Genomic DNA, 22,314 nt, shown 5'->3' on the forward strand with positions numbered 1-22,314 from the left:
TAATCATTCTTTACGTAGCTGAAACAGTCATCAAGATTAGCAACTTCCCAAACTATCAACACTTTGTTGTCCAGCCTCTCTTTAGGACCTGGTCTCATGAACTGTGCAGCTGACCTTTTATATTTTCATCCTTTAGAACTTTGAAGGGTTTGGGGTTTTTTTGGTACCTGGTGACTTCTGCTCCAAAAAACTACACCCAATAAAACCTAACAGTGAAAAGAAAGCAGAATTTGATTCCTGTACTCTCCTCACCATTTGTTTCTGCTGTCCGTCCTTTCCCATCCACCTTCCGGAGGAGAGTCTGTCTACATGGTCCTGGTCAAGCACACAGAGAGAGGCAAGAGCCAGCCAGAGCTGCACAGAAGACAAAATTGCACGGTCTTTAGCAACATCCGGTGGGAAAGCCATGTAAGTTGGTGGCAGCAAAATACAAGGAGGAGTTTCGTGGCACTTTAAAGACTACCAGATGGACTATTATTATGCTCTCTCATAGATTAAAGCCCACTTTGTCAGATGTATCAAACTGCACCTGGCAAACAGGACTCTAGTCCATTGAAGCTTATACGTCCATAAAGCTGTCAGGTGCCACAGAAGGCTCCTTTTGTTTTAGCAATACACAGGGCTTTTTTTCTGGGAAAAGAGGTGGTGGAACTCAGTGGGTTGCCCTCGGAGAAAATGGTCACATGGCTGGTGGCCCCGCCCCCTGATCTCCGTGCCGCGCAGAGGGCAATCTAAACTCCCCTCTGTCTGGAGATCGGGGGCAGGGCCACCAGCCATGTGACCATGTTCAAGAGGTTGTGGAACTCCGTTTCCCCGCGTTCCAGCTGGAAAAAAGCCCTGGCAATACATAAGCTTATATTATACTAGCATCCTGGCAAAGCAAAGGTAATGTTTAACTAACAATTCTCTTTGTGCTTTATTCTCTGGCAACCTCTCTTTTTCTGTCTTTTTCGTACACACATTTCACTGTTGTTTCATACACACATTTCACTGTTGTTCACTGGTCAAACGCTCCCTGATATGCCCTGCAGCAGGTGCCACTTGCTCAAGTTCAAGCACTCACCATGATACTATTGTAATTTATTATTCTTGCTTTACAAAAACATGAACCGACAGGTTTGATGTTTTTAGTAGTACTACATGGAGGCAGGTTGGCATGTATTCTTAAGTTCCTACCTTTGAATGTTTCTAAAATTATGATCTGGTGTTAAAAATACAGTTAACAAAAATCCAGTATGTAGCATAGCCACGGTATTTCCTTTTTGTTAAAAGAATCAACATCTATGTGGAATCAGATCTATTTGTTAAGCATAACTACAAAATATAGGCTCTGGATTCTAAACTTTTGCAAAATGAGACAATTCTTCCCTGTTACTCGGATCCACACTTGGGCAAACCATGAATCTTTACGAGGGAAAAACTGCTAGGCGAGCATCAGTGTACACTTCCAAGTGAAACTATATTTAAATTCATATTTGTACTTTAACGGTAAAATTTAAAAGTTTTACGATTAGTTTTGAGACTGGAATAGTCAAAATAGAATGGGAACCACACACACGCTCTCTCTCCTAGTTTGCCATACAAGATCACCTACGTGACAACAGCGCATTCCAAATGAAAGATATGCGCCTTGTCATAGTTAACTAAAAGGATCTTAGATGCATCCATTTTTACAAAACACGACACGTAACAGTGTTGGTCTTCAACTGGTGGACTGCATCCCAAACCAATGTGGATCAGTTACATTTTCACAATTTCCAGGTTTTAGGAGAAAGAAACACAGGGAAAAATAAGAGAGAGAGCTACAGCAACAGAGAAAAGGAAGCAAAGGAAAACTACAGATAATATTAGAAGTGAGCCCCACACTACAAGTCTGAGTGAATGGACTTAATGGCAGGTCCCTGGATTTGAAATATTAAAGACTAGAAATCTAGAGAGCAAAACCAATCTAGGTGGCGGAAGGTGATGTTAGATATAGTATTAATAGTATCGTATTAATACAGTCTATAGTATAGTATAGTATTAATATCTCTGTGTTAGTATTTCTCTGAACAAAGATGCTCTTACCCGAGTTGTTGCAATGCACCGTACAGGAGACCTGTGCTCTTCTTCCATTTTGGTCAAAGCGATGATTGTTTCAGCAATAGCGTTTTTTGTTACACGGGACCAAGCTTCAGACAAGTGACCCTACGGAAGAGGGACCTCTTTACAATTTTTGGTTAGGTCATGAGGATTAATGTATCATGCAGGAGTTGGAATGAAAACATCCTTTAAAAAAAGAACACTGCTTACATGAACTAAAATTTATACACAAAACACTAAAAAGTCCAATTTGCAGTTGCTATATGAAGACGACGACTTATCCAAACTAAATGTGTAAGCCGTGAGAAGTTGAGAAATCTTATTGAGAGTTTCATGGTTCACCCCAAACCTTTTCTAGTTGTCACATCCCATCAATCTTACTTCAACACACCCAAAATTCCACAGTGGAAATTAAAGATTTTAGCCACCAGTTTTCTTTACTGTCATAAGATATACAGCGGTTTTCAAAGCTGGTTGTTTACAGCCTGGAATTTTCGCTACAGAATATTGTAGTTTCTTTATTATAGGTTGGATCCTATGAGCTTTCCATTGAAGCAATGGAAAGCTCATAGGGAGGTGGGAATTCCTATTCCTCCTCCTCACTGCAGCTTCCATGGCAGGTACATTTCACAATGACTTCTTGACCTTCAGAAGAGGATTTTAAGGCATCACGGGGAGGAGGCGGCTGGAGAGAAGAAAAGCAGGAAAAGATCCGCCCTCAGGGAGCAGAAAACCAATATTCTTTCACCCCATTCAGAAGAAAATTCATCCCTGTGATGCATCTGTATTAATCGGGGGGGCGGGGGGGCCGTGCAGTGGTGGCAACGGACTGTACACATTCTAGACTTACTGCTGCCATGTCTTTAATGAGCTTGATAATGATCTCTGAAATCTGTGTTGGAGTTGAACCCTTCATCCACCAATGGCTTTCACCTCGCCTAATATAGCTAGAAAGGAAAAATATTTTTAGAAGATTGTAAAGAACGGGGGGCGGGGAGCAAACTAGCAATATTTTAAATTTAAATCAGCTATATGGTTTTTTAGCAAACATATTCCAAGAACGCTATTTTTGAACACATCTTTAAAAGGGTCTAACTGTTCATGAACAGTAGGAAATGGAAGAACATTTCCTTTATGGTTCTGAAGATCATGAACATTGTGCCTTATGAGCTTTGACTAACCTGGAGTTGAAAATCATTGGCAACGTAACTGTGGTAACTCCTTTGCCAGCAGCAGTACCCGCTGTGCCGGTTATGGTGGTTCCTTTGGCTTTGAGCTGTACTGTGAGTGCTTTGGCAATGCAGCCTAGGAACATGTCCAAGATCCCCAGCTTATTCCAATCTCCCTTCTCTGTTGAATGAATGATATCGCTTATTTCTGCTGGGGGTAGTGACTTGACCCCTATGATACTAGCCAGGCGACTAGGGGTGACCTCTGGCAGCACACGTCTCAGTAAGGATGTTACCTAGCAAAAGAACTGAAGCTGGTTACTTTTTCTCAGTCAGAGTAAAAGACCATGACACCTGTCCCTGCATCATGCTTTATTTTGTACTCACCTGCCTCTGCACCCTGGGAGAAGCAGTATGTAGCAGCGAGAAGAGATCTTGGAGCAAAGTGAGTTGCTGAGCCAAGTACTGACGCCCTACGTTGGAACCACTCAGTGCCAGCACCATGGACAGCAGCTCAAAACAATAAGCATCCGATGAGGCGTCTTCATCGTTGGGCTGAGAATTGGCATTCTCTTTGCTAGAAATTGCATGCTCCCATTCTTCACGCACGCGCGTTGCTTCCATTCGGATAGCCTGTACAATATGAGCGCAAACCTAACAAGAAGAAAACACACGCAAGAGTCACGGGTGAAACTACAGCCAATCACAGGACAACTCCAATGTAAACTAGAAAGCAAGTTGACTAGCATTTCAGTCTGCATGAATTATGGTCTTTACGCTGCATCTAATGGCTATCTTCTTGTGATATTATTGTGAAGCTGTATATCCTCAGGCACATTTTTCAGTAGGGTCACATAATAATATAACAACAACATTTGATTTATATACCGCCCTTTCAGGACCACTTAATGCCCACTCAGAGCAGTTTACAAACTATGCCATTATTATCCCCACAACAAAACACCCTGTGAGGTGGGTGGGGCTGAGAGAGCTCCAGAGAGCTGTGACTGACCCAAGGTCACCCAGCTGGCTTCAAGCGGAGTGGGAAATTACACCCAGCTCTCCAGATTAAAGTCCTGCGCTCTTAACCACTACACCAAACTGGCTCAAACATGTCACTCAATAGATCAGCACCAAGGATTAGTTCATGGTATTTTTTGTAATGTGAAAATAGGCAGCATGATTTCTTTGCTCTCCTTCGAGTCCCATCAGTACACTTTCGGATCTGCTAAAAAGTTTTTCCATTCTCCCTTTCAAGTAAATGCAAAGGACTTTGGAGAGAGTTTTGCTGGTTTCTATGTGGGCACCCCTTCCAGATTTTAGAACTTCCTGGGGGCTTGGCTGGATGCAGATCCCACAAGCATTCTCTACACATAAACAGGAGGCTCATAATCATGGGGGCGTGGCACAGTCTGGGGTAAAGGGGTTCAGTGCCACCCCGCCCTGCTTTACTAGAAATTCAGGTGATTTATGTTGCATGGTGCATCATGCTTTCCTTTAGAAGGTGTTAGAGACACATCCTTCATGGGTCTGGTACTATCTGCAAGACACAGCACAAGTTCCTAGCTGAACAGGCTGCATGGCCCTCTTCATCATGCTGGACTTCCTCTCTTCCTACCTAAACATAAATGAATATAAATGTATGCATGCAAATATCCAGCACTATAAAAAAAGAATACTAGGCTATACAAACCTGCTTTTGCAAATTTGTCAGTTTACTTCTGCTGAATATGATCCCCACCATGTGCTCTTTCAGATCTGCATCTGAAGTTGCCTTTAAACCAAAATGCATACATATATATATATAAACATCCGGTGTGAGTATATGTTTCACATTTTGATTTCTGCAATGTGAAAACCTTAGCAAAGGAAAGCGTTTAATAATTTTCTCCCAACAAATATTGGTACAAAGCACAACATAGGAATACTTAGGCAAAACAAATCTGCTGAATAATACATATACTGTACATATTTTCTTTCCAGATGAGCATCTCCATTAGGCAATAAAATGTTTCTGAAATAGTCTGCACTCAAAGGTATAACTTTGTGGAACTTCTGATTCTAACTGCAGGCTCATTCCTTCCACTAAGGTACAACCTTGTGTTCTTTCCATAGGAAGAAGAATTAATCAGCAATGAAGGATTCTTCATAGCACCCAGCAATCAGACAGAGAGAACTGGCTAGGACCTATCCAGGCCAGCTGTTCAGTCTAGACTTGCCATGATCCATTTACTTATTTTTAAAGGGAAGTTCACCAACAGCTGTTGGTAACCGATTGCAGGGCAGTTGTTTTTGAGCTACAACCTAGCCTTTTCTCAGACCTCCTCTGTGCAGATTTTTTCCTACATTGAATGAAATAGCAGAACTAGCCTACTCTTTATCAATTTGCATGGTCGGAGGAGCGCCCTTAGTTGGTGAAGACGGCAGTGCCCCACCACTTTCTAATTTTACTGCCATTAAAATGCTCTGTAATGGAGTCTGTTTTTCTTCAAAACGCACTTTACATTTGTCCATGTTGCTATTACAATACACATCTGCAACTGAAAACAAACTAGGCAGCAACATCTCAGTGTATGAAGCATTAAAGGGAGAGGGGGAAAGGAGCAACAAGAAGCAGACCTTCAGAATCCACTGAATTCAAAGGTATGGAAAAAAATAAATTATTTGACTTTCCTACCCCTCATTTGATTGGAAGGATGAAGGAGGGGTAAATTGTGTGTATGATGGGGGGGAGGGTAAATTCCAAAATTTCCCATTTCAAAGGCAGTCTTGGAGCTGCAGGACTGGATCTCATGGGTTGGATCGAACCAGTTTTTCAGCTAGTGAAAAAGGGAAGATGGGTCTCTCTTTGACCACCAAAAATGGCTATGCAAGAAATGATGGGCCCCCATGTGCAACAAAGACTGTAGCAAAGAAACAGGTAAGATTGAGTAAAAAAGCTGGCTAGATGTGTCTTTAAATTAATTTCAATCAACAGCAGCTGCTATTGAATTTAAAGACACTGAAACAAAGAATTTTTTTTCCTGCCTTTGAATTTAGCAGATTCTAGACAGTAGTTTTTTTGTCCTTCCACCCACCTTTCCCCTTTAAATGTTCCATGCTGAGGATAATTTTATTTCTACCTAGGTTTCCAGCTGCAGGTGTACTAAATGTTAAACAGGGCTTACTCCAAAGTAAACCTATTTTATGTATTGCTGTTTTGTGTGGACAGTGGGTTGTCAGATCTACAGCGTTATATCAATAATCAAAGTGTAGACAAGGCCTTTATTTAGTGGCTGCTGAAATAATAAGATTGGCACATTTGTTAAATTAATGCTGAATCAAGAACATGAAATCTCTTGGCTCACCATAGTACAGGAATGGTTTTTCCTTTCCAGTTAAATTAAGTGGAATCCCTTCACTCACTGTTGGAATAAACCACCCAGCTTTTATTACAAAATAGGAATAGTTTTTGCTATTATATTCGATTGTAATTTTATTCTAACAAAATGTTAAAAAGTTATAGATCTTACTATGAACACTGCCAAACATTTTCCAACTGTTGGTATAAAATTTAATCATTCCAAGAAACAGTGCTCATTTCGAGGGGGAATGCGCAGGAACGCAGTTCTGGCAGTTCCCCAAAGAGGTCATATGTCAGGTGGCCCCACGCACCTGACTCTCGGCCATTTTGGGCCTGTTTCAGCCTGGATTGGGGCCGAAACAGCCCGGATCGGGCCTCTGACAGGTGGTGGATCACTCTCCCACTCAGCAGCAGCCCAATCCTGACCATTTTGGGCCCCTTTTCAGCCATTTTGGGCCCAATTTCAGCCCTGAATGGCCAGGATTGGGTCCAAAACAGCCAGGATAGATGATGTCAGGGGGTGTGGCATATGCAAATCTTTTATGCTAATGACACACTTCTGGTGATGGCAAAGGTTGTGGCATATGCTAATGAGTTATGCTAATGAGTTCCTCCAGCTCTTTTTCTACGAAATGACCCCTGCCAAGGAATATTTGTAGCCTTGAGCACAAACTGTTTTAAAGCAATGCATGGGCAGAAGGCACACCGTTAAGGAATATCTGATGAAGGGGAAAGTAGCCAGGCATAGCAACTTCAGGGTGTAACAGAACTTGAATTATTAGTTTTAGAACCATAGTAATTGTGGAATACAAATAAATACATTGTGTACTTTTTCTTCTCCTTCAGGTGAAGACAGCAAAGCTTTCTCTTCTTGTTCCGGGGTTGGCTCAGCATCTCCAGATATGAGTTTCCCAAATACCTGTTAGGGAGCATGAAAGACAAGACATCATTAAAGCCTGTATGTAATTCATAACCTTTCAAACACTGCATTACAGAGTAAAGTATTTCTATGCATCGTTTGCAGCTGATGGAACATTAACTTTTAAAATGCAAAAATACAAAAATGCAAAGTAACAAAGCATTTGAAATATATTATACTTGAGCTGAATGTGTGTGTGTATCATGTGCCATCAAGTCGCTTCCAACTTAGGGCAACCTTATGAATGAAGGACCTCCAGAACCTCCTGTCCTTAACAGCCCTGCGAAGATATTGCAAACTGGAGGCCATTTCGTCCTTTCCTGAGCCAAGTCATCTCATTTGGGATCTTCCTCTTTTCCTAGCATTATATTGCCTTTCCCAGTGAGTCATCTTCTCAAGACGTGACCAAAAGTACAATAGCCTGCTTTGTCTTATTAGCTTCTAGAGAGAATTCAGGATTGGTTTGCTCTAGAACCCACTTATTTGTCGTCTTGGCCTTCCCTGGTATCCGCAAAACTCTCCTCCAGCACCACATTTCAAATGAATCCATTTTCTTCCTGCCAGCTTTCTTCACTGTCCAACTTTTACAGCCGTACCCACTAATGGGAAATACCAGAGTGTGGATGATCTTGATCTTGGTGCCCAGCGACACATCCTTATCCTTCACCTTTCTAATTCTTTCATAGCTGCCTTTCCAAGTCTTACAGAGCAATCCTAAGCAGTTCTACTCAGATGTAAATCTAATATTATTCAATAAGGCTTACTCCCAGGAAAGTGTCTTTAGGACTGTAGCCTGCCTTCCTTTCCTTCTGATTTCTTGGTTGCGCTCTCCCTTTAGTTGAAGATTGAGCCAAGGAATAGAAAAACGTACTATATAATTGAGTAAGCGTATTTCAGACAACTCACTTTATACCCTGGTGCACCACCAGAGGGCGCTGCCATAAAGGGGAGCCTAGGCAAGGCACCATGTCCCTCCAGAAAACATGCCATGGTGGGAAGCCCAGGCCGGGAGCAGGATGGGAGCAGGTGGCAATGCCCGCCTCCTGCCTACACCCAGCTGATATTAGGAGTGGAGCAGAGTGGAGTGGAGCACCCCCACCTTAACACAACTGGTATTAGGAGCGGAGCAGGTGGCAATGCCCTCTCCACGCCTTAACCTAGCCTTAATCCAGCTGGTATTAGGAGCAGAACAGATGGCAATGTCCACCCCTGCTTTAACCCAGCTGGTATTAGGAGTGGAGCAGGTGGAATTTCCCCTCCCACCTTAACACAGCTGTTATCAGGAGCAGAGTAGGTGGCAATGTACTCCTGACCTTAACTCAGTTGGTATTAGGAGTGGAGCACTTGACAATGCCTACCCCCTTAACCCATCTGGGATCAGAAGCAGAGCAGGTGGCAATGTCCACCCCTTTCACCCAGCTGGGATCAGAAATGGAGCAGGTGACAATGCCCACCCCGCTTAACCCAGCTGGTATTACAAGCGGAGCAGGAGGCAATGCCCTCGCTCCACCTTAACCCAGCTGGTATTAGGAGTGGAGCAGGTCGAATTTCCCCTCCCACTTTAACACAGCTGTTATTAGGAGCAGAGCAGGTGACAATGCCACCCCTAACCTTAACCCAGCTAGTATTAGGAGCAGAGCACTTGGCAATGCCCACCCCCCTTCATCCAGCTGGGATCAGCAGACCAGGTGGCTTTGCCCACCCACTACCTTAACCCAGCAGGTATTAGGAGCAGAGCAGGTGGCAATGTCCTCCTCCATGCCTTAACCCAGCTGGTATTAGTGGAGGAGTATGTGGCAATGCCCACCCCCCGCCATCACCCATTTGGGATCAGGAGCAGAGCAGGTAGTAAAGCCTGCCACCCACCTTTACCTGTCAGGATCAGGCACAGAGCAGGAGGCAATGACTGTCCCTCCCTTCACCCAGCGTGGAGCAGGTGGCAATGCCCTCTCCCCTTCACCCAGCTGGGATCAGGCTTGGAGCAGGTGGCAATGCCTGCCCCCCTTCACCCAGCCGAAGTCAGACGCAGAACAGAAGGCAATTCCTCCCCTTTACCAGGCATGGAGCAGGCATGGAGCAGGCAGCAAAGCCCACCACCACTTCACATGGCCGAGATCATGTAGATCAGTTGTGGAGCAGATAACAATGCCCACCTCCCTCCTTCACCAGCTAGAATCAGTGATGGAGTGCCTGCCTGCCCTTCCCTTTCTAGAGCCCATTGTATTTTTTCCCACAACAGGCTTTGTTGTTAGTCATTAATAATTTCAATTTCTTTATTGTCAACCTTATAATGGTGTAATTCCTCAGTAGAAATTACTTTTGTCTTCTTGACCTTCAGCTATAATCTTACTTTGGCACTTTCTCCCTTAACCTTCATCAGTAGACATTTCAAGTCTTCACTATTTTCTGCCAGTAATATGGTGTTATCTGCATATCTCAAACTGTTAATTTTCCTTTCACTAATTTTCACTTCACCTTCATCTAAATCTAATCCAGCTTTCCTTATGATATGTTCTACATGTAAGTTGAACAGATATATAAAAATTACTTTAAAAAGACTGATGGTCTCCTTTCCTACAAATCAAGACGTTTCTAATGTTACGAGAGCAGCATTGGGCATGGACAAATAAATAAAATAAGGCATTTGCAGCTATTAAGTATTCACATTTTTAACTGAAACCAGTACTTCAGCATTAGCTAAGGGTTTGATTATTACAGGTTCTTTTAATTCACAGGCGCATACTCTACTTAAGAATATGAGTTGTGAAAATCAAGATACTGAAGAGAAAAGAATGCAGTTTTAGAAGGAAATATATGAGAAGTGCAAATAATGGGGAAAAACAAGACTACAAAAAAGTAGGAAAATATGGTTCTGAAGCAGTGGGCCCTTTCAGAACCATATACAAACCAAAGTTTAGGCACAAGACAAACAAATTTCAGGCAAGCATCCATATATAAAATAGGAAGTTTTTAATTTTTAAGAAGCCAAATTTTTCACTGTATTTACATTTTCCAAAGAGTTCAGAAGGGCATTCAACTAATTCTTTGGGTTCTCCCCGTCCAAACACGTCCAGAATTGTTTAGTCTTAAAGACAGAGGTCATTTCCTGACTTTTCAGACAACAGCCACATTCACAATGCCAAGCACTAATTGCTGCGACGTGATTCCGAGCCTCACCTGAGATGTGATGAGCCTGAAGACTCGCAGCGTTTCTGCTTCACAGTTCCTTTGCTGAGCGACACTTGCAGAGATCTGGCCTGCTATTTTGATGCTTTCTCCGTCCTTCCATCCCAGCACTTTTACTTGCCTAACTCTGAGAGTGTTCTCTGGTCCTTTCAATTCAATTTTGATGATGTGGTTATCGCCTCCCGGAAGTTCACTTGTTACCCAGCCAATGTGCCTTGAATCTAAGTCAACCTAATGCATACAAACAGAAACACAAACATTCGCATAAGGAAAAAAAACCCAGGACTCTATGGCTTGCCTCGGTAAGCAACTGGAGCAAAAACAAGGCTTGGTTTTATGGACAGACTCACACCTGTGTGCCCATCATTCACCAGCTGGAGCATAAAGTCATGAGTTGCAGGTGTGAATGAGCCATCTTTACAGATAAAACATCAAGTCAAGGCCAACTCCAGCATCTGAATGAGCGTAATGAAATGATAACCTTATACATGATCTATCCCCAAAAGCAAAACGATTCTTCTCCTGTGTGTTATGCCTGAAAAAAGCTCTCTCATCTAGTGCCCCACCCAATAAGACACTGGAGGCCAGAAGTAAGAAGAGGGTTAGATTAATTTTGTTGTTGCAACAGTGGGAGGGAAACCAGGCATTAAAAGCCCCCCAAAACTGTTTCCCTCTGGCTCCTCTCTTGAGCAGTAGAGTTTTTATAGTGTTTTTGACTTCACAATATCAGTGTACTTAATTACAATACGATTGGTTCATAGTATATGTCGGTTAGACATTTCAGTATGCATGTCACCTTTTTAGTGCAAAGTCAGCTCATATCACATTCGTGCATGTATGACACTACAGAATAAGCCATTGTCTTGAGCATGTTACCTTTCAAGAATTCCTTCCTGGCTGAATGTATCTGGCAAACAAACAACACTATTATACCGTTATCTTCTGAGACAAAGCTCTGAATTCTTGCTTTCAATACTCAATGTAGCTAAACGCAGTTTCTGAAACTTACTAAGCAATTGTGAACTGCTTATTGCAAACATATAAGAAATCACTGCTTGTATTAGGTCCATCAGCATACAATTAATTTTTATTATAGGTGAGCTTGACCGTGGTACCATGTGTACGCAGGGCTAGACAGTTAGGAATGCCCGGCAACCCCTGACCTCTGCAACAACCTACAGGCAGTCAATCAGGAAATTAAATATAGAGGAAGGGGAGATATCCATTCTTTCCCCACAATGTTTCTTTCACTGGCACAGTAGAGAAAAGAGGCAAAGAGGTCTTGTGCTGAACTGCAAAACAAGTACCGCATAAGCCTTACGATATATCCCCTTCCCATAAGAAATAACAGGCTCAATCACTCACCTGTTTTATTCTGCAAAGATCTTCGACTGCTTTGCCAGTTAAAAAAGTCATTGAAGTAACTTTGTTCTGCCAAAAAAAAAAGAGTTAAGCACTTTATAACTGTCCGGTTCAGTTTAATATAAAGTACATAAATAAGAGTGCCTTTTCATTGACAACTAAGGACTGTGAAGAATGGCAGAAACATTTGGCAAAAAATGAAAACTAAAATGTTTTGCTCAGGAATTTTAAAAATCTATATTCAGCATTTTTGTTGCCTGCAGCATGGTACCTTCAGTATAATGTGTGCTTTTCACATATAACATCCAGTAAGGCATAATGGATTCCCTTATTAGTTACTGAATTAACCAAGTCTCCATTACCAAACCTATAATTTTAAAAACCATATGCTATGATGCAGTGAACACGTAAGAGAAAAACATGTGAGCTCCACTATTCTTTGCTTCAACAGAATAAGGCTGAAATCTTACCCCAAGATCTCGTGAATTGTCAACATGAACGGACACATAGCGAGCATTGATTCCTTTGACACAATTAATTGTAATATTTTTAGTCTTGTTTTTATCTTCATCTCCTGATTCCCAGAAGGTTTCAGTTGACCCATCTGTCAAACTACCGATCATGGCAGGACGGCTTGATGTTTTAATATCAACGATGCTGGTCAAGTCTTTTAAACAAATGACTATACATGACTCCTGTCAAAAGAACAAGATTTCAGAGTCAAAGAGGCGATGCAAGTCAACAAATACCAGTCTCCACTGTGTACAAAACTCTACTACCATGAAGTTCATGGTGTGAACACTCAGCCTAGCTGACTTTGCATGGTTGTTGTGAAAGTAAAATGGGAAAGAGAGAACCAGGTACACTGCCTGGAGCTCCACGGAAGAAGAGCAGGATAAAAGTGGGCTCAAGAGATAGACAAGTAAAATATTGAAAGAAAAAACAGACTTGGTAGACAAGGAAGAGAAGTAAACATTACAGAGTGCGTTTCCCCCCTTTCATTTATTCCTCTCCTTTATTCATTTAAATGTGCACATGACAATTATAAACAGCATGTAAGCAAGGTAACAAAGTAGGGGAGGACAGTAATGGATGGAAAAATCTGTTCTGAATCTGTAAAGTTTTCAGTTATCTTAAAACTACCGAAATAAAGGCTCTTCAATTAATAACGGCATAGACTGGATAATGTGACCAAAAATCAGGTGAATCTACTTGAAGCTTTCAAACCAAGATTTTTGAATAACTGGATGGGTCACAGAAAAAACTCGTCTGTGAAAACAAATTATTTCAGCACATCAAATGCGGTTGTATATATGTGGCTATACATTTTATCCTCCCCATATGCTTATCTATAACTTTGATAGTATTTGAAGATAAGACTTGCCTGACTCATGACTTCTAACCCGGACTGTATGCTGATGCTAAAACTCTCTTCACTATCCCCATCGTCAGATTTGGACAGGATGTTGTTAATGTGGTGGAAGACGTTGCTCTGGTGCAGGAACTGGTGGTCTGATTGCTTGAATTTAAGGCTCCAGCACCTGAAAGACAAGATTGACCTTCTTTAGTTTAGAACCATCCATGCCGACGCTGCTAGAGCTTACATCACCACACAAAGGGAAAGGCAGCCTTTGTTCGGCTATTCAGCACTTGTACTGTAATATCTGATGGTCGATATCAGCGCGCTTCTCCTAATGGTGGGTCCAACCCACGTCTTTTGTATTTCCATAGCAGACCTTGAAAAGTTCAGAAGTCCCACCCATGTTCTGTGAAACTGCTCACTGCACAAAAGCGTCAAGAGTTTTTCTGGACTGCATCCTACAATTCCGCTCCACCCACGGCAGTGTATCCCCGCAATGCAAGAGGCTGTTCTACCAGCGGCACCTACCTCAGAGCCATCTGTTGCAACGAACTTCCACCGGGGAGGGACATCATAAGGTCAGAGATTGTCTGCAGCAGACGGTGGAAAGTGTGGGGCAAAGGATGAGCTGCTTCACCAGCGATCACGATGTCTGACAGTGGATGTTCGCAGACTCTTGTATCCTTTTCCTGCACAAACAATGAATTACAGTTCACTGCCCTTTTGAACAAAGAAATCAGTAGGTCTGCATAACGTTTCCTATTTCCCTTGCAGAAAAACAGGATTAGAAGCTAGACTTCCTATAAGAAGCTTTTGTAATTGTCTCCCCAAATCTTGACAAAATAAACTGGAGGGTGGGTTTAATTTCATTACTCATTATTCACATTTATTTCAAGACTGCCAAGGTCATCGTAGAAAAGATGTACCCAACCTGTTTGCATCATGACGGTCGCTGGCTAAGATGATACCCTTTCTACCCTGAATGTTACTAGTTACCGAGAGACCTAACAACGAACTGGAGCCTCCAGATCCAGAGGCAACAAGCCTCTCGCGGAGGGATACTGCCCAATTCCTGGGCGGTGGGTTTCCTGAAAGCAACTGGCTGGCCCTATTTGGACTAGGTGGATCCATGGTCTGATCCAACACAGTTGTTCTTCTGCTATGAAGAAAACTGTAAAAAAAAAAATTATACTTTTCAATTTTGCTTCCCTGAATTACAACAGGTTCTGTTTTAACGGTCATCAGGTGGTTATTGGGAATGCTAACAGAAAAGGAAATATAAAGGTTTTATAATATTCGATTTGAGTCAAATCGCTTCCGAAGCCTAAGCTATTTTAAAAAGCAGCAACTTATGGGACTCTTGAAAAGGAGTTTCCAAAGGAACATTTTTGAAATACATCACTTATATTCTTTCTTCCTTACTCAGTTTTTATCAGTCCTGTTGCAGTATCAAACCTCTTTCAAGATCAACAGCAATTTTTGGAACTATAGATGAAAAGCTGGGCTATGCTAAAAACTGGATAAGGAAAGCCATTATATTTCCTACACCTCCATAATTCTGAACAGATCGAGTCCAGTGCTGCCTCCACTTACCTGCTCTGCATTTTCCTTATTCGCTTTGTTCTCCTCATCCTCCTCTTCCTCTGCCTCCATTGGAGCAGGAGTCAGAGAAGCCACGAAATGCCACAGAATATCATGGAGAGAGGTTGTTTGAATGACATTACAGAGAAGCCAATTAAAAGCCTAGAAATAAAAGTGGGACAGAAGAAAGTTCAAGAGGAGTGGTCACATTTTTCAATCTAATAATATTTTGAAAAAAGTACATGCAGACTGAGCAGCTCATTACATCAAGACAGAACATGACCCAGCATTCCCTTTGATAGTTGCTCACAGTTAACTGGCCCAGGTTAGACGCGATAAGGAAAACAAAAACATAATTAATAGGATGGGCTTTAACGATGGAACTGAAAGGCAGAACATCATCTAAAATCTATAGGGAGATGTGTGACCACTTAAAATGGACCAATGATTGGAATAAATTGTATAAATGGCTGTTAATCAAACTCAAGGTTAGAGAAAAGGGGCAAGATTCTGACAGCAATGTAAGGCAAGGATGCTGCCAGAGCAGTGGAAAAGAAATGGCATTCTAGATGTGAGGGCATCTTACAATGTAATCCTATGCAGAATTACCCCACCCGAAAACTACTGAAATCAGTTGATCACGGTCAATCTTATCATAGTTCAAGAAAGGAGCGCCAGATGGAAGCTGTTCGCCCTCTGTGATTATAACCCAGAAAACAGAATGGGATATGGATAGACAAAAATAAAGATTTTTGGACCCTGGGCATTATGGAGAAGCCAAGTGTTCCCTCATCTCTTGTCCAACCAATCTAATTAAAGACACAAATCACTCTGAAATGACATTTTTCTGTAACTCTAAAATGCTGGGTCATTACGATGACCGTGGGCTTTTCTTTCGCTCTCGCTCTCTCTCTGGCCCATCTCTTTCCACTTCCCTCCTTCTTCTTCAGATTGCTTTTTTCCTCCTCCACTCTGTTTTTATACCCTCCCACCTTTATGCTTTGAGGATCTCATGCCATGCCTTGAGCCAAAAAGCAAGGTGAGGTATCAAGGTTTTAATAAATACATTTAATAAATACAAGCAGATGTGGAGACTGCAGGAACACATTCTATTCAAAATATGCTGCAACATGTTCCTGATGGTCTCAAGTTTTGTCATAATAAGAATAACATAACTACATTCTTGACTAGCAGTACTATTATGGGGGATTAACTTTTGGGTGGACGTTTATCAGGAAGATGAATTAATGCACTAAATACCTCCATAGCAAACACTCGGCATGCTGATTTTCTTAGAGCTTGTTTCATTGCAATTTCAAGTCCCTCCAAGTCGTGATGTTGGATTACAAATGCCAGAACAGGCCACTGGAAATTTCTCTCTCCTTTGGAAAGAGAGCTGTGGGCGGAGATTAACCGAGAAAGTTCAGGAGACGGATGTCTCAGGAGAGAGGACCCCACTTCTATTTAAAAGCATAAAAATATGTGCACATTAGACGGTTAAACTTTTCCGCAGCTATGTAAATGTTAGTATATTAGTATTCAAAACAGAAATTGTACAAATGATCTGTGCCAGTACTCAGTACTTTTACACTGTGGATCGAAGCCACGCAAGGTGGCATCTCAGAAAAACCATGCTTTGCCATCATGCTTCTCCCCCCCCCACCCCCCCACTCACAACCAAGACATGGCTTCATAATTAAAGCTTTCTGGCTTTTGCAGCAAACCATGCCGGTAGGTGAATACAGAAATGAGGACAGCCGATGCCATTCTCTGAGAGAACCAAGGGCCAAATTATTTATTCACGGCAATGGCCAACGACAGCAGTTCACACACTACTCCATCACAGTGCAGGTAAGAAGAGGACGCAGGATGCAGAAGATGTCAGGCCCCCTCTTTCTCTGCATCCCTGTCTTGCAGGGACCATCACCTGGCTCCAAAGTCCAGAGCAGTCAGGTGTGTGTTCTGACTTGGCTCCTCTTTGCCAAAAATTGGCTGATGCTTGAGGGAAGTGTGCCATATCCTTTCTCCCTGTCCATAAAGCAACAACTGGGGAGTGGGATTTAAAAAGGTGTTCCTAGTGCTGACCTTCTGCTGTGCATCAGCAAACCTTTTGCTACCGCTACTCGGCTTCCTTATGTGGGCCACCCGCTTGCCCCCCCCCCCCGATTCCCCTGTCTCAACATCGTTGGAGCAGGGAGGGAGCAGCATCATGTTCTCCCCTTTCAAAGCAGAATTAAGCCAGATCCAAAGATGAGAAGCAAGCCATCGTTTGTGATAATGACATTGGTTTGCTGCAAAAGCCTTTAATTAGCAAGGTTTGCATGAAGAGAGGGTGCACACACAAGCTTGAAGGTCTCCCAGGCTCGTATCTGAACTGTGCCATGTCTTATTGGCAACAACACCTCAGAGCTCAAGATAATCACCTGAATTTCAAAACAGTAAAGAGTCCAGTAGGTTGCGAAGCAGTTACTTGATGTATGCTTGTAAATGTGGATTGCAGCCAAGATCCAAAGAAATGTGTAACTATTCCTATGTACTAAATTTGGACTTTTGTTTCTGAAATAGAAGTCCACCCTACCAGTATATATGATATACCAGGGGGTGGTTGTCTGCTGTTGGAAGAACAGTTAAAAATCCCACTCATAGTGTGCATAAGTCCCTCTGTTCGCCTAAATAGCAATTCCCAGGCTTCATCGAAACAGCATTCTACTTTATTATCAAAAAGCAGCAGAGACACTGAAAAGGACAAAAAAAAACCCCAAAACCCAAAGAGAAAGTATATTATTTTGTATCATTACCCGCATCTCCACTGTTCACTCTTCTTCTGGGGACAGCCTTGACCCGTGCAGGCAGAATGGAGTGCTGTTTGTCATATTCTGAGGCCACGACTGAGTATGACCTTTGGAAAACTGTGCGCTTTGCAAGATCCGTGTCTGTGATGGGGCTAGTCTCTAAACTGGAAATAAGTTGGAAGCCAGTTAAAATATTGTCAGTGTAAGCATTTTAATGATGCTGTGCAAGACTAAGCTACACATACACCCTGTTAACAAATGGAAAACCAGGACTGCTAGATTTGCAACCAGCTTCAGAAACTGACTTCAAATCCTGCGTGATGATCTGAGCCCTGGTTGATCATGATTAACAGTAATGAAGGATGAAGCGTGGCAGGAATTTTCACAGAAAGGCCCAGGGGAAAAGAAAGGTGTTGTCAGGTTCTGGCGGTTAAATCCCCATAGTACTCCACTGCACACACTCCAGGGTATGAGTTAAAGTAACTTTATTAGAGATCCATCAGTATCAGCATACGCAGACAAGGTCATTGGCAGAAGTGAGGTATGGGAGTTTGGAGGGGTTAGTTATAGGGAAAGTTCCCGTCGTTGGGATAAGGGTAGTTGAGATTCTGGCACAAAGGGGTCAGGAGGGGGAGGAAGGGCTTTCAAGACAGGGGGGGAGAGGGACTGGAGGAGAAAGGCAAAAATGAAGTCGTTGTGGATTTTCCGGGCTGTATTGCCGTGGTCTTGGCATTGTAGTTCCTGACGTTTCGCCAGCAGCTGTGGCTGGCATCTTCAGAGGTGTAGCACCAAAAGACAGAGATCTCTCAGTGTCACAGTGTGGAAAAGATGTTGGCAGGTCATTTGTATCTACTCAGGAGGGGTGGGGTTGAGCTGAGTCATCCTGTAAGAGTTTCCCAGGGTGTGGAATGCTAATGGCGGGAGGCTTCACTGTATCCTGAGGAGGTTCTTTTGCATATGGATTGGTGCTTGATGTGCTAATCTTCTCTGCAGGGCTATTGTCGGGTGTAGAGTGTTTTGTTAGCCTGGTGTTTTTCAGAACTGGAAACCATGCTCTATTCATTCTTAAAGTCTCTTCTTTCCTGTTGAAATTGTGCTTATGCTTATGAATTTCAATGGCTTCCCTGTGCAGTCTGACAAAGTAGTCAGGAACTACAATGCCAAGACCACGGCTATACAGCCCGGAAAATCCACAACAACCATCGTTCTCCGGCCGTGAAAGCCTTCAACAATATATTAAAAATGAAGTCATTTTCAGTTCCCAGGCTCAGCCGGCCTTCAAGGATGCTCTCTCAGGTGGCTGTGAAAATGAAAGTAGATGCCACCATAGGCACCTACGAGATAAGCAACTCCCAGCCAAGCAGACTATCAATAGGCAATTTCGTGTACTCTCAGAGGATCATTACCCAGCACAGAACACAGAAAATACTCATGGCAGATATGTAGACAGACATATATGACAGGTGTCATCCTTTGGTATATTCCTCATTCCCCCAATGACAGTTAATGGATAGAAAGTGTTATGTCCAAACCAGCCCGTACAATATTTTCCTTTGCCTTGAAAACTCTTAAAAGTATTTGATAGCAGGATTTCAGCTGACCGAAAGATAAATCTGTTTCTGCATTTCAGATACAATGATAGAGAAGGTAAGCTTTTAGAAGTGCAGTCACTTGACATTACCGCTTCTACTAAAATTCCTCTGGCTTAAAGATGATATTATTAAATGTAGTGCAAAAATCCATACATCCTCTTTGGAAATGTTAAGGAAGTGATGATGATGAACAGATGAATACACATGACAGTATCTTTACTGCCCACAAGTAAAATTAATGTAGGTTCTGTGGCTGTTTTTAAAAAACTGGTTACGAAGAAGCAACATGCAAGAAATGCTAAGCTGTCTGAAAACAACCCTTTGTAGCTAGCACACCAACATATATTAATATGGATGCTGGAGTACCTTGGTGGCATAGACTTCATGTTACTTTCTGGCTCCTCGAAAACATTAGGACTGGCATCAGGAGTAACTGATATGTAAGGTGCAGGTACTGAAGTGGAGCGCAGGTATCTCATCTCATCCTGAAAGAGGTTGTCATCTGGATAGCCCACAAAGTTCTCATGATGATGCCTGAAGAAAATAAGTTACAGAACATTATCTTAAAACTAAATCTTTCCATCCAGGCTCTTATCGGCCATCTAAATGGATAAACTTCACAGAAATTAACAGGCATTAGTAAAAGTTAACTCCCCCCTCCCCCAATGTGGGACCACCTTAACTACTTCTCAGGTTAAATACCAGCACTTTAAGATTTAATTCACCTGGGAATTTTTTGAAATTACCCACTCAGTTGAAGACTTATTTTAGACCCAGTTACTTGGATCTCCCCGTGTTCTGGAGAGGTAATAGTATGTTGGGTTGGGTGGCTGGCGAAGCAAGGAAAGACCAAGTACAAGCCTACTAAGTGATACCTGTATATGCCAAAGGTTTTAAGCCACAGGTTTTAGTTACGCTTGGAGGAACTGAGACTTGGTTGCCTGTATGTTGGATTATTTACCCAAAGAGGAAGGCAACTGCAATGATTATTGATAGTTTTAATATACTGCTTATATCACAGCAGATAGAAATAATGGAAATATTCATAATGTGAATGCGTAACCACTTAAGTTTGCTCAATACTGACTACAGAAGTTTTAGAGAAGCATAATTATTTTTATACCCATGAACACGGAGCGGGAACAGTAATTCGTCAATTTTTTTTTCACCTGGCTAAAGTTTGAAGATAGAGACAAGACATTTTAACAGGGAAGTCCTCTGAGATGCCTTCCTTGACACTGGGAAGCTGGGACTGGAATGGTTTGGAAGGATGGTAGCACAAGATGCTGGGCTCAGCCGCACTGCTCAAGGCCAGCAAGAACAGCGCGTTCGCTTTGATCACTTGATGAGCTTCCATGGTGGGCAAGGCACGAGGCGTCTTCACTTGCATTGGCTTCCTCCTAGATTGTTTGACCTACAAAGGTACACAAAAGAGCTGCTTGAGTTGGCCACTGGAGAAAAGTGGGTTAAAAGGATCATAAATAAATAATTGCATGAACTTCAGGCCCCAAAGGAAGGGATCTCAATGGAATACCGCTAAGGAGGGTAGGATCCTACAAAGAGTTGTAGTCCAGCCTTGCCACTCCAGAGAATTATGGCAGACCCGGTGCTTCATGCTGGAGCTCTCCTGCTCCAAGTTTGTCCGTCTGTCCCCTCTTCATTATTATTAGCTCTCTATTACCGAAACATCAGGCTTACGTGGAGCACAACTGCACTCAAGATTAGTAACAAGACCCTACAGAATTTCCCCTTTCCTAGTTGCACAAAGGAAATGGGAATACCAAGAGGCCTACAACATCCCAGCTAACAGATCTGCGACTGCAAGAGTCAGTGATCAAAATCTTTTACTGTACTAAAAACCTGACAGTTAAAAATGGGAAAAGACAGCAATATTTCTAAGTAATATTTCTATCAATGAAAAAAAGACAGCAACAGGAGTGTCTAAAACTATTTAAAACAACTTTTTCCCCCCAGTTGCTGCTAATCAATTGTGGTAGGGAATGGGGGGAGGGGGGGGGAGAGAGAACAAATTCAAAAAAGTTTCCCAGAAAGCGATTCACAGTTGCCACAAACAAACTGGTAAGCATTTATTTATAAGCCTGGCATAAAGTGCACTTGAAGAGGACAACATTGCCAGCAAGAGGGACAGTCTACAGCTCACAGAGAACCCAGAGTACTGCAAAGGCTGCAGTGTAACTTGGGGAAGCAGCTACAAATCCTCATCAAATACAGGAAGGAACAGAACAAATGGATACCTTTTCTCTTGCTGCTGCCTGCTTTTCACGGAGGTACTTCTCTCTGCACCGATCGCAGACTAGATACCATGTGCTTCCTCCGATACCACCATCACCACAATTACCAGCCCATCCTCCACAGAAGTGTCCGATGCTGTTATAGCCTTGGCCACCTGCATACCGGCCACACCCTTAAAACCATGAAAAAAGTTATGTTTCAGATTACGATCTATTTTTTGATTTTGCTATACCGTGTACTAGAGAGAGGATCAAGCATATTTCAAAGCCTTCCATACTGATCTTCAGATGTATAGACAATCACCTTTACAACTGTCGTATTAGTTAATGTCACGGTTGCATAGCAGAACAGATTCACTTGCGTTCAGCAGACAGGAGAAAGCGGGTCTTAGGGCACTGGCTGGCACTGTCAACCACAGGCATGCACATTCTCATTTCCCCCCATATCTCTACATCTTGCTTTCACTTCTAGCAACACGCCTGCTGTATCAGGCCTATGATTATAATAAAGGACTGAATACGGGGGTAAGGGTAGGTGTCACTTGTTATTCTACAGAAAGGCTTTCAAATATAACAAGTAAATTGCTTGAGGCTCAACATGTTTGATTTAAAAAAAGTAACTCAGGGAAACATCTCTGAATAAAGATGCTTAGGGTCAAGCCGTAGCGCAAAGCAA

The 22,314-nt window shown here is 42.4% G+C and overlaps 1 protein-coding gene across 1 annotated transcript in view; it reads right to left on the minus strand.

The window, feature by feature from the left end:
- Nucleotides 1-22,314, minus strand: part of MYCBP2 (MYC binding protein 2) — a 151,394-nt gene that overhangs the window by 13,793 nt on the left and 115,287 nt on the right. Inside the window, exons 57-74 of the mRNA XM_054975001.1 lie at nucleotides 21,642-21,811; nucleotides 20,556-20,800; nucleotides 19,753-19,920; nucleotides 17,801-17,958; nucleotides 16,263-16,462; nucleotides 15,015-15,164; nucleotides 13,950-14,110; nucleotides 13,446-13,602; nucleotides 12,532-12,756; nucleotides 12,065-12,130; nucleotides 10,691-10,930; nucleotides 7,415-7,513; nucleotides 4,945-5,025; nucleotides 3,639-3,905; nucleotides 3,264-3,547; nucleotides 2,933-3,029; nucleotides 2,068-2,187; nucleotides 253-354 (exon numbers count right to left, since the gene is read on the minus strand). Of these exons, the coding sequence (XP_054830976.1) occupies nucleotides 253-354; nucleotides 2,068-2,187; nucleotides 2,933-3,029; nucleotides 3,264-3,547; nucleotides 3,639-3,905; nucleotides 4,945-5,025; nucleotides 7,415-7,513; nucleotides 10,691-10,930; nucleotides 12,065-12,130; nucleotides 12,532-12,756; nucleotides 13,446-13,602; nucleotides 13,950-14,110; nucleotides 15,015-15,164; nucleotides 16,263-16,462; nucleotides 17,801-17,958; nucleotides 19,753-19,920; nucleotides 20,556-20,800; nucleotides 21,642-21,811 (2,990 nt within the window). The remainder of the gene's footprint in view (nucleotides 1-252; nucleotides 355-2,067; nucleotides 2,188-2,932; nucleotides 3,030-3,263; nucleotides 3,548-3,638; nucleotides 3,906-4,944; nucleotides 5,026-7,414; nucleotides 7,514-10,690; nucleotides 10,931-12,064; nucleotides 12,131-12,531; nucleotides 12,757-13,445; nucleotides 13,603-13,949; nucleotides 14,111-15,014; nucleotides 15,165-16,262; nucleotides 16,463-17,800; nucleotides 17,959-19,752; nucleotides 19,921-20,555; nucleotides 20,801-21,641; nucleotides 21,812-22,314) is intronic.

Source organism: Eublepharis macularius, chromosome 3 (genome assembly GCF_028583425.1).
Source record: "Eublepharis macularius isolate TG4126 chromosome 3, MPM_Emac_v1.0, whole genome shotgun sequence".
NCBI lineage: Eukaryota > Metazoa > Chordata > Lepidosauria > Squamata > Eublepharidae > Eublepharis > Eublepharis macularius.